Source organism: Miscanthus floridulus, chromosome 16 (assembly GCF_019320115.1).
Source record: "Miscanthus floridulus cultivar M001 chromosome 16, ASM1932011v1, whole genome shotgun sequence".
NCBI lineage: Eukaryota > Viridiplantae > Streptophyta > Magnoliopsida > Poales > Poaceae > Miscanthus > Miscanthus floridulus.
This window is the reverse complement of record NC_089595.1, coordinates 117,768,820-117,781,190: the sequence shown is the minus strand read 5'-3', so window position 1 is coordinate 117,781,190 and position 12,371 is coordinate 117,768,820. Positions and strand designations below refer to the sequence as shown.

Genomic DNA, 12,371 nt, shown 5'->3' with positions numbered 1-12,371 from the left:
GCTGTGTTTAGTTGTAGGAATTTGGATTTTGGAGCTACTGTAACACATTCATTTTTATTTGGCAAATAGTGTTCAAACATGGACTAATTAGGCTCAAAACGTTCGGCTCACAATTTCCCACCAAACTGTGCAATTAGTTTTTCTTTTCGTCATTTAATGCTCCATGCACGGGCCGCAAACATTCGATGTGACAGATACTGTAGCAACTTTTTAAAAGTTGAGGTGGAACTAAACAAGGGCTAAAGTGTCTGTCAACGTCATTTTCATCCAGGTCTTTATCTATATCGTAAGTTTGTTGCGCACGAGAATTTACAGCTTGCCCCGGGACCCAGGGTCCACGTATCGCCAACCTATGCCAGCTAGAGTTGGGGAGAGACATTGCAACGGCTTCGGTAGTCAGTTCAGTGGTTCACCCAGGGACAGACTCGAAACAATCAGATTTTGCCTGCAAACCAGGAGACTGCATCAGCAATTCAGCATCATGGAATCGCAAGCATTTCTATCAACGGGAGAAGAACATTCAAGATCACAAGGGAACACATCAAATGGGTTAGAAAACTAGGGATCACAAGAACTCGAGCATACAAGGAATATAAAAAGTTCACCATCTGGAGGAGACATGATATCTTTTGTGGGCCTACCTTCTATCAGTAGGCATGCAAATCAAAAGGTTCTTATCCGCATACAACTTAAAGATCAAATTAATGAAAACCAATCATGTTTATGCACATGCATTCCTCAGGCAAAACATCAATAAACATCGACAGAGAAAGAACCAACAAGCTGACAGTTCTGTGCAGCAAATATTAAATGCTTGACATACTCCGAATAAAGCAATTGCTACATATGTCAAGCGGGGGAGAAGAATACCTGCAAGAATTAATTAATTTTGGGGCTTAAGAAGTACTGTGGATCCCTGAAGAACCTGACAATCCTCTCTACCTTTTCAGTGGAAAGATCGGTGTTTTCCAGAATGGATTCCTTGGATGCTTTCGCAATTGCTTCGATAGAGCCAATGGCTTGGGCAAGCTTAAGGAAATAAATAAAGACTAGCATCACTCTACCAATCACCATGCCATGGTAAGCATAACATGAAAAAAAATAAATCAAGAACAGGCAACTGGTGTTTAGTGTGAAATTTGACTATTAGCTACTGGAGAGGTGAGAAAAAGATTAGTGCAGGGAAGGTAACAGAGCTCAATTTGCAAGATATAGCGTGCACTCAATTCTTATTCTGGAATAGTTGCATACAACCAAATGTTTTGCATGTAAAGTTCCAAAATATGTTTAATCACTGATCTTTCCTGAATCTTATACAGATTAAAGGTACTGTGGTTAATTCTTCTCAATTTCCAGAGAAATGTATGCAAATGACAAGGAAAATGATGATACTCGTATCTGCAAACAACGCCTACAAGTAACATGTGTGTCCTCCGTAGAGACAACTTGCAAAGCAGTCAGAACAAACAATCTAGCATTGATATCCAAGTAGCCAGGAGATCACAAAATTACACAAGCTGCAAAAACCAAGTTGAGCAACTCACCGCATTTGCGTCATGACTGTCAATACCAGGAATAGAGGTGACCACTCGTAAAAACGCATCCATGCACTGAACAGCTTGCTCACGCTACAGAGACAAGCAAGAGAGTCATTTATCAACAATAGGACCCACTGATAGTACATGAGCATGTATCTGGGAACATAGTAACATACCTCGGTTCTCATAGCTGCGACAATGTCTTTCTGCTTGCACACTGAAGAAAACAGACAAGCGATCAGTGCCAGCTCGCGGTTGAGAACTTGAGCATGAGTCAGGAACTTGGTAAATGAAGCAATAGAGGTTTTACCTCCACGAGCATGAGCTATCCTTACAATCTTCTCGAATCCCATCTCTGGATCACAAACAGGCACGAATGTAGGGCAGCCAAGCTCCATGCCATACCTTGAATGAGGACAGCAGGAATAAGAACAACCCAACCAAACCAAACTAGAACAAATGCTTGTTATGTACAACTTAGCATCACAGTATGTCGTCCCATACTTGAAATATGACTGATTGAATGATTCGTTCTGCTCTGCTGAGCGGACGACGACAACGACGTAGAGATACTTGAACTGCCTCTTCAGTGTACTCACCCTGCAAAAGCATTCCAAGTATGACATCACCATCACCATCACCATCACCACGAATGCAGTCATCGGTGCATAACAACAAACATAACACGGGGAAGAGACAAGAGTGTCACCTGCTGAAGACCGCAGCTTCCCTTTCAGGAAGCCAGTCCGTCTCGAAGATGAAAGCAACCGATTGGCCCCCATGGCTGAAGATGAAGTCCTGAAACCCAACCCACGCATCCAATCAGAGCCATGCGTATACACGGTTACATACACATACTGCACGGAGAAACCAGTGGCATCTCTCGATCGGAGCGCGTACCGGAGAAAGCGCCATGAAATTGAGGCGGTACAGATTGGTTGCGAGGAACGCAGCGACGAAATTGACGAGGTCCGGGCGCTGCTTGTCTCTCCACGAGGCGCTCATGATGCACACTCCTCGGCCTGCACTCGAGTCGACCAGGGGCGGAGGAGGACCCAGCATAGCTGCTAATGCATGTATACGCTTGTGATTAGATCAGATCCGAATACAGATTGTCAGATAGATCAAGCTAGGGTTCGGGTGCTCGACGGCGGCTTGGCACGGCAGTAATGGAGGGAGGAGAGAGGGATGCGCATACCTGGTGGTGGGTGCTCGTCGCCGGCGGAGGCCTGGCGACGGGCCGGAGACCTGGCGTAGGGCGGCGGGCGCCCAGTCATCGCCGGGCGGGAGGGGGAGAGGCGGAGAGCGCGCGCGCACGAGGGTGAGCGGGAGAAGAGAAGGCAACGGGGAGTGGAAATTTAGAGTCTGCCTAGTCCTCGACCAAATCTATGGGGTTTGGGCCTCTGGGTTTCAAGTAATTAAACCCCAAAGGCCTATAATAATGGGATCAGAAGCGGGGGCGGAGTTAAAAATAAACTCGGACCCGTCCCCCCTCCCACCCCCCCACCCCCTTCCCTCCACACAACTTTTCAATTCATTCCTTTTGATAATTTATGCTACAGGTGCAGCTATTTCTTTTCCGCCACAAACTTCGGTGATGCCACAACCTGGTGGGGCCACCAACGGCGGGGAACTAAACACCACCTATATTTCTTTAGAGTTTGATTGAATTTCAAAATTTACAATATCCAAACTCTCGGACCAATTGATACCCTAATAAGATTTGCACACTTGAGCATCTTGAGGGTGCGACACAGCCTCATCACGACTCACGAGTACACACCACAGACCCTAAATCCTAACGAGAAGGAATGATTAAGAGCAGAATCTTCAAATCAAACAATGGGTGAGACGATGAATGGTATTAGGTGAACGTTGAATCCTCAAATCAAGCCGCAGCCATCGTAACCAACCAACTGATAAAAATTTGGTGTGCCATGCACGGTTTGTGTGCCGCACATCATTGGTGTGGCTACGGCCTGCGGCTGCACCATGGCACGTACCAAACAACTCCTATAAAGAACCAGATGTGGCATTAGGTTGCAGTGCCTCCCTGCCAGCCTGTTTCCTCCAGTAAGGTATAGAGAGATGCAGAGGGAAGCGGATACTAGGACGTACGTACACGACGTTGGGCATGACTTGCTGGGCCGATCGGTGCCTTTTCAGGCTGATGAATGTTAGTTGATCTCCATCAATAGGCCCAACAGCCTATTGGGCCTTTGGATCTGCGCCCTGATCGGGGGCGTCCAACCCCTAATATGGTTGGTGGGCCCCTGTCGCACATCATTATAAAGAGAGGTGGGGATCAAGGCTCTGACTACGAGGGTGACCGGAGCCGCGGTGACCCACCAACAGTTAAACCTAACCCGATCTAAAGAGAGTGCTGCCAGCGACGGTAAGATCTACTGACTTCGTCGTCGTCGCCTCTGCATCGCCACCACTACGCTAGACTCCACCGCGCCGAGCTCCCACGACACCGGCGTCCACGCGGCTACGGCGCAACTGTGCCAGGGCGAAGTAAAGGAACCAATTTCTACATCTAAGTAAGATGTTTACCCCCTGATCTACGTTTAAGAGGTACACTGTTTCATAACAATGGTACCAGAGCCGGGTTAACAGTGTGTAGATCTAGTATGGGGTAGAGAATTGAAAAGAAATCAAAGAAAGAACAAGGGTTCGATCCATTTTGGATTGAAACCCTAACCCTAACTGGGTAAAAGAAAATAGAAAAGAGACGGGGAGGGTGGCAGGCGTCACTCAACTGCCGGTCACCACCGCCACCGTGCGGGGAAAGGTGCCGCATCGCCGTCTTCGCCGGTGCGCGGCAAGAAAAGAACAGAGCCCGTTCGGATCTAAGAAAAAAAGGGGGTCTCGGCACGCGAAGCCGAACCCTAACCCACGAAGCACTCGCTGGGAAAGATGAATAGTGACTTCAGTGAGTCAAACCCTAACCCTAATTAGGAAAGAAATCGAGATGAAGAGAGTTCAATCGAACCCTAACCCATCGGGGAAGAAGAACAGTAACCCTAACCCTAACCACAACCCCAAATCGGTTCAACTCCAAAAAGAAAAGAAAGATCCAAAAGAGAAGAATGAGAAGAGGGGAAGGGGCTTATCTCACCGATCTCGAATCAAAACCGAAAGAAAAACCAAATTAGGTTAATCCTAACCCAAATGAAACCCTAACCCTAACCCTAATCCCCAATCGCAAGACCCAGATCTAGAAGGGGAAGAAGAAAGGGAAGGGCAGAGGCCTACCTCACCGCTGCTAACACCGCTGCAGCGTGGGATGAACAAGCACGCTGCCGCTTCGCGGGCGCATGAGAATAAGGCGTCGCTGCCGCTAGGGCACGGCCCTCATGGCGCGGTAGGGCACCGCCGCTAGGCCGCTCGATGGCGGCGTGCTCACCTATTGGGGAGCGCGTGCACCGGCGAGGGGGCCGACAACGGCGCCATGGCTGTTTTGCTCTCTGTGCTCGCTCTTTGCACTGCGGGGCTGAGAGAGGAAGCAACCGGCTGCGTGCTAAGGAAGAGAAGGGGAAAGGGAAGAGAAAGGAAGAGAAAGAAAGGAGAGCCGGACTTGGTCCGGTGGCTGTCTTCCTCACCGGTGTCGACGGCCACCGTGGCCACCGCTGCTGACGCCGGTTCGGCGTGAGAGAGCGAAGAGAGGGAAGCAGAGAGTGAATGCGAAATGGAATTAGGGTTTTGGGGCACCGGCCGCGACGCACTTTTGATCTCCCGATACGCGTGGACGACCGTCGATCTCAGATGAACGGCCAGCGCTAATCGGACCGGGGTCCGGCCTAGGAGGGAGCACGTGGGCAGGTGGCTTTGTTGGCTCAGGCCCAGGTTGTGGCCTATGAGGCACAGCGCGCGCGTCAGCAGACCAGGCCGGGCCGATTTCGTAGGCTGCGCGCGTTGTTGGGACACGTGCGCTGCTGTTGCCAGCTGGGCCGCGGGGAAATTTTCTGTGCCAGGCCGAAAGAATAGTAAACACAGAGTTTTGTTTTTCTTCTTTTTAGAAGCAAATTTTGATAGAATTTTGTCTAGTTTAATATCTCTGTTAAAATTTGAACCAACGGGATAATTTTTCAGAGAATATTTGAGAAAAGTTTAATGCTTCTAAAAAATAGATAATGAATTTTTTCATGTTTCCGCGGCTAAAGAAATTGTTTATTCTCTAGTTATTTTGAACCAACATGATATTTAATTGGGAAAAAGAGATTTTGACATGATTATGATGTTGTTATTTTCTTACCAACATTGTTAATAACAATATCGTAATTTTAATAATTTTATGCATTAATTCTATTTCTACCCAACGGTGATGTAGAATTAGTGTACAAGAATAGTTGTATGTTTTAATTTTAATCAATGTTGGAATCAAGACATGCAATTGTTGTTATTTTTTTATGTTAAGAAAAAGATTAACCTGGCCTTCATCTTGACTGAGGTGGACTGGGTAGTCACCTCACCGTGTCCCACTGAGCATGTGGCACTGGTGAGAGAGACAAACGAGGCTGATGCCACTTGGACAACTAAAGAGAGGGGTTTTGAATCCCAAAAGATGTCCTATGACCTTGAGCATAGGAAGTGGGTCACTGCCAACAAGAAATATTTGGCTGTGATAAAGAAAATGATTGAGCCTACAATTATGGGCTCAATCCTAGAGTGTAACACGGTCACCGAGTATCTCGATAGAATAAAGAGTCAGTTCACTGGCTCTTCAAAGATATATGCTACTCAGCTGATAAAGCAGCTGGTGATAGTGAGGTACTCTGAAAAATAGTGGCATAAGAGAGCACATACTATTTGTTATCACTACGTGATGATGTGAATGTTGTATGCGATGATGGGAACATTGCATGCGACAAAGAGAATGTATCCTCGTCTACGGATGTAAATAGAAAAGGAAAGAGAGCTCACGATATGTCGTCGAAATTATAGCACTGTCGTTTAAGCCATATTTTGAGGAGGGGAATAGAAAGACTAGTTAAGAATGATATTCTTACTCCATTAGAGTCATCAGATTTAGAACAATGCAGAGAATACATAAAAGGAACGTATGTAAAGAAAATTAAGAAAGATGCCAAACGAAGTGCTGAAATTTTACAGATTATTCACATAGACATCTGTGGTCTGTTTCCTGTAAAGAGTGTGGATGGTTATGATTCGTTCATAACATTCATAGATGATTACTCCCATTGGTAGAAGTTGAAAACCAACACAATTTAAAGATTAAGATAGTCAGGTCCGATCATGGGGTAGTACTATGGTCGGCATACCCCATATGGCCAAGTTTCTGGACCTTTTGCAAGGTTCTTACAGAAGAATGGCATAGTAGCCTAGTATTCTACACCGGACGAACCTCAACAGAATGGAGTAGCTGAAAGACACAATCGTACCCTGATGGATATGGTGCGCAGTATGATAAGTTACTCCACCTTACCGTGAGCCTGTGGATGGAGGCGTTAAAAACCGTCATTCATATTCTCAATAGAGTACCAAGTAAGTCGGTGTCCAAAATACCGTATGAGTTATGGATAGGAAGAGTACCCTCACTAAACCACTTACATTTATGGGGGAGTCCTGCTGAGGCTAAAGTATTTAACCCAAACATTGAGATGCTGGATCCCAAAATAGTAAGTTGTCATTTCATTGGCTACCCAAAAAATTCAAAATGTTTTCGTTTCTATTGTCTAGATAGACATACAAAGTTTGTAAAAATGAGACACGCTGTCTTCCTAAAGGATGAAATATTGAGGGGGAGCATGGTAGCTCGAGAATTTGACCTTGAAGAGAAGTGGGTGTATGCATTCACTCCGATGATTCATGAGCCATTTTTCTCACTATCTGCTGTCGCTGCACCGATAGTGCAAGATACTGTGGTGTCAGCACCTGTTGTTATTCCGCCTGTGGCAACAATGAATGATGATGAGGAACCTGTTCTTCAGGATCCTGTAGAACCTATTGCCACACATGAGGGGGAGCAACAACAGCCTTAAACAGAAGATGTGCCAAATGTGGAGGCCCCTAGAAGGTCTCAAAGAGTTAGAAAATCAGCTATTCCTGCTGACTATGAAGTATACAATACTAAGAAATTTTAAATGGAGGATGATCCCACCTCATTTGAAGAAGCCATAAGAAGTGATCATTCATCAAAGTGGCTTAAGGCCATAGAAGATGAAATGAAATCTATGAATGCCAATAAAGTTTGAGACTTGGAAATAATTCCTAAAGGAGACAAAACAGTAGATTGTAAATGGGTCTACAAAACAAAACTTGACTCTCAAGAGAATATAGAGAGATATGAAGTGTGACTTATGATAAAAGGCTTTACGCAAAGAGAAGGAATTGATTACAATGAGACCTTTTCTCTAGTCTCATATAAAGATTTCTTTAGAATCATAATGACATTAGTGGCACATTACGATTGAGATTTACATCAGATGGATGTAAAGACGACATTTCTTAATTGAGACTTTGAGAAAAATGTTTACATGGCACAACCAAAAGGTTTTATTTTGGAAGGAAAAGAACGAATGGGATGCCGCCTAAAGAAATCCATTTATGGATTAAAACAAGCTTCAAAACAGTGGTACTTGAAGTTTGATCAGACAATAATGAATTTTGGGTTTAAAGAGAATGTTGAGGACAATTGTGTCTATGCAAAGTTTAAGAATGAGAAGTTTATCTTCCTTGTCCTATATGTGGATGGTATCTTACTTGCTAGTAGTGATGTCAGTCTACTACTAGAGACAAAGAAGTTTTTGTCCTCAAAATTTGATATGAAAGATCTTGGTGGTCGAGATTCACCGAGACAGAAGTAAAGGGGTATTAGGACTATCACAAAAGGCATACATAGAAAAGATCTTAAAGAAATTCAGTATGCACAAATGTAGTTCCTCACCTGCTCCTATAGTCAAGGACGACATATATGATGATTTTCAATGCCTCAGGAATCAGTATGAGATCGATCAAATGAAAATGGTTCCATATGCTCCAGCTGTCGAAAGATTACAATATGCTCAAGTATGTACGTGTCCTGACTTAACATTTGTTACCGGGTTACTTGGCAGATTCCAGAGCAATCCTAGAACAGAACACTAGAAAATAGTAAAGAAAGTCTTGCGTTATTTGCAACGAAAGAAAAGCCTCATGATGACGTATAGAAGATTAGATTCACTCTAAATAGTGGAATATTCAGATTTTGATTATGCAGGAGATGATAGAAATACACGTCTGGATATGTATTCACTCTTGCATGGGGAGCTATTTCATAGAAAAGCTCAAAGCAAACCGTTACTACATCGTCCATAATGTATGCTTAGTTTGTAGCGTGTTATGAGGCAATGGGGCAGATAAACTGGCTAAAGAAGTTCATACCCGGTTTAAAGGTGGTTGATGACATCTATAGACCACTTAAGTTATACTACGATAATAATCCGACAGTACAGTATGCTCACAACAATAAGTCAAGTGGTGCTGCCAAACACATTGACATAAAGTATTATGTTGTGAAAGATAAAGTCTGGGATCATGTCATAAGTCTTGAGCATATAAGTACCTAAAAGATGCTCGTGGATCCGCTTACAAAAGGCTTACCACCCAACGTGTTCAGAGAATATGTAGCTAGCATGGGTTTAAGGGAAAGCCTATAATTTCTGGACAAAAGAAGGCCCAAATTTAAGTATCTATTTCAAAATAGAGTGGTGTGTTGTAGCTGTTAAATCTATCGATAATTGACTGTGGCGATGAAACATGCTCTATGGGCTAATCTGTAATCAAACGAACAAAAGTAAATGATATGAAATTGAACGATGGTAGTCAGATCAAGGGGGAGAATGTTAGTTGATCTCCACCAATAGGCTCAATGGTCTATTGGGCCCTTAGATCTGCGCCCTGATCGGGGGTGCCTAACCCTAATATGGTTGGTGGGCCCCTATCGCACAGCACTATAAAGAGAGGTGGAGATCAGGGCTCTGACTATGAGGTTGACTAGAGCCGCCGTGACCCACCAACAGCTAAACCTAACCCGATCTAAAGAGAGTGTTGCCAACAACGGGAAGACCTACTGACTTTGCCATCGTCGCCTCTACATCGCCACCACTACGCTGGACTCCACCGCGCCGAGCTCCCACGACACCGACGTCCACGCGGCTGCGGCGCAACTGTGCCAGGGTGAAGTAGAGGAACCAATTTCTATATCTAAGTAAAATGTTTACCCCCTGATCTACGTTTAAGAGGTACACTGTTTCATAACAATGAAAAGTTCTGATCGAACGTGCATTATCATATACTCCCTCCGTTCCTTAGTATAAGTCATATAGTTTTTAGCATCAATATTAACGCATGACTTAGGGAAGAATGTGAGACCGAGGAAAAAAGGAAAATCAGGCCATCTTCTCTCTCCCAATCAGATTGCTTCCTAAATATAAGGGATTGGTTGGGGCATGTGCTATGTACTGTGGGAATGTTTTCAAACTAATCGGCGTGGAAGCTGATATGTACCTATATTTTAGAATTTTATTTAGCTTATATTATAGAACGGAGGGAGTATAAGAAAAAGAAAAGAGAAGAAGGAATGTTTTGGTATCTCAGATAGGGGGTGTTTAGATCTCTTCCAGTTTGGAAAATGGACACTGTAGCACTTTCGTTTGTATTTGACAAAAATTGTCCAATTATGGACTATTTAGGCTTAAAAGATTCGTCTCGTCAATTACGGGCAAACTGTGCAATTAGTTGTTCTTTTTACCTATATTTATTGCTCCATACATGTGCCGCAAGATTCGATATGACGGGGAATCTTGAAAAATTTTAGATTTTGGGTGGGATCTAAACACCCCCATAGTATAATCGTTTCGTTTCGTTTGTTTAGAGAAAAGGAAACGTCATCACGACGAGAGACGAAGGAATGTTTTGGTACCCGAGGCGACGGAGCCGCCATCATGACGAGAGCCGGCTGGATGCTGATTGCTGAAAGTGAAAAGGGGGCCAAACAATGCAAGAAACAAGGGGCGCGGGTGCTGCTAATTAGCCTAGGGCCAGTTTAGTTTGTAAAAAATTTTGCAAAATTTTTCACATTCCCCGTCACATCGAATCTTTAGACGGATGCATGAAGCATTAAATATAAATAAAAAATAAAACTAATTACACAGTTTAGACGAAATCTACGAGATGAATCTTTTAAACCTAATTAGACTATGATTGGATACTATTTATCAAATAACAACGAAAATACTACAGTAGTCATTTTGCAAAATTTTTTGCATCTAAACAAGGCCCTAGACCGTCGGTGGAGAGTGTCAGCTATGCGAGCCGTATGCTCTGGTCGATCCATTGCTTCCGTTCCGAACCACCCACCCAGCAGGGGCCAGGGCTAGAACTAGAATCGAGCAGAGGATCCATCCGGCATGCGGTCCCGTCTCCCGTCACTGCCTCACAGGGATTCCCTTCTGAATGAACCTCGACGAAGCTCTGGCCGTGCCGGCTGTCTCCTGTCTGGCAGGTGGCACGTACGTACCGCAGCGCCGTCGCCGGCTGCCGTTCACATCACATCCGCCGGTCTCCCTCTGTCCTCTTCAAATTTGTCCGTTTGTTTGTTTGTTTTGGCTAGAAACTTGGAGCAGTCGTTGTCTAGTTTATCCATAGAGTTTACTCTCTCTCCGATTGGATACGTGGATTCATACATGCAGTATTAAATAAAAACTAAAAAATAACTAATTATATTGTAAGACGAATTTTTTTAAGCCTAATTCGCTCATGATTTAACAATGTGATGCTACAGTAACATATGCTAATGATAGATTAATTAGGCTTAATAAATTTATCTCGTGAATTACGAAGAACTTCTATAATTTATTCTATTATTACTATCCGAACACTTGAATTGGGACGTGACAGGGCGTCGGCGGCGTCCATCCAGGGCGAGGCCGTAGCGTGCGCCGCGAGCCGGCGACCCCGACTCGACTCCCGGTGCTGCTCGGCCGCCTCGGCTGGAACTGGAAGTGGAACGCGTCCCATTCCCATCCCAAGCACCTGCTGGATACTATCGCAGTCTGCTTCCAAGATGGGGACGGATTCCCATGATTGCCAATTTGCCAGGTGGAGGCCGCCAATCCGCCATGATGACACAGCGTCGCTGTTGTCACTCGTCACAGCTCACACCCTCACAAGGCCGGCCGGCCGGCCGCGACACGCCGGGCCCGGGCATCGATCCATCGCTTCCGCCCCACGGCTGGGCTGGCAAGCAGAGTGGCCAATTGGTTACCGACTACTGTGCGTACGTACCGAGCCACGGCAGGGGGGCGTTCCTGCTGTACGATCGGCATCGGCTGTTCCCTTCTTCAGATTGCATCGCAGCAGCGCTGCTTTTATGACTGCATCCGGCGCCCCTACCACCATAACATTCCAGTTCCACCCAACCGCCGCCGTTGCCGGTCAGCCTGAAAGCGCCGCTGAACGATCTGCTATTCCAATTCTGCATGCGCACATACTCTACACCCAAGTGCGCGCGCCAGCTTACCACATATTCACTTTGTTAGGCTTGTTTTTTTTTCCAGACGAAATAATATTTTTCTCTCACAACAATTCAGTCAAAACAATATTTTTCAGCGAGTTTCAGTCAAGATTTAGCAAGGCCCTGTTTAGTTCCACTTCATTTTGCTAAATTTTTCAAGATTCCTCGTCACATCGAATCTTTAGACGCATGCATGAAGCATTAAATATAAATAAAAAATAAAACTAATTACACAGTTTAGACGAAATCTACGAGACGAATCTTTTAAGCCTAATTAGATTATGATTGGACACTAATTACCAAATAACAACGAA

The 12,371-nt window shown here is 44.8% G+C and overlaps 1 protein-coding gene across 5 annotated transcripts; it reads right to left on the bottom strand.

The window, feature by feature from the left end:
• Positions 1-240: 240 nt before the first annotated feature.
• On the bottom strand, positions 241-2,944 carry LOC136513131 (protein PARTING DANCERS homolog). Of its 5 annotated transcripts, none has more exons than XM_066507120.1 (9): positions 2,737-2,944; positions 2,439-2,605; positions 2,248-2,336; positions 2,043-2,138; positions 1,849-1,943; positions 1,715-1,755; positions 1,545-1,628; positions 943-1,029; positions 241-445 (listed from the first exon to the last, which is right to left on the bottom strand). In XM_066507120.1, exons 1-9 carry the CDS (start codon positions 2,813-2,815, stop codon positions 410-412), a joined length of 774 nt encoding a protein of 257 aa, XP_066363217.1. In that variant the 5' UTR covers positions 2,816-2,944; the 3' UTR covers positions 241-409. The 5 variants fall into 5 exon arrangements, with proteins under 5 accessions (XP_066363217.1, XP_066363215.1, XP_066363216.1 ...); XM_066507118.1 differs by having other exon boundaries at positions 871-1,029; positions 2,737-2,943; XM_066507119.1 differs by having other exon boundaries at positions 871-1,029; positions 2,439-2,602; positions 2,737-2,938.
• Between the last annotated feature and the right edge of the window lie 9,427 nt (positions 2,945-12,371).

Excerpts from the sequence above, each read along its gene's own strand:
- LOC136513131 (XM_066507118.1), bottom strand. The coding sequence starts at position 2,815 with ATGACTGGGCGCCCGCCGCCCTACGCCAGGTCTCCGGCCCGTCGCCAG. Across the intron at positions 2,606-2,736 it reads CGACGAGCACCCACCACCAG|CAGCTATGCTGGGTCCTCCT; the intron begins GTATGCGCATCC and ends TACATGCATTAG. Across the intron at positions 1,629-1,714 it reads TCGCAGCTATGAGAACCGAG|CGTGAGCAAGCTGTTCAGTG; the intron begins GTATGTTACTAT and ends TTGTCTCTGTAG.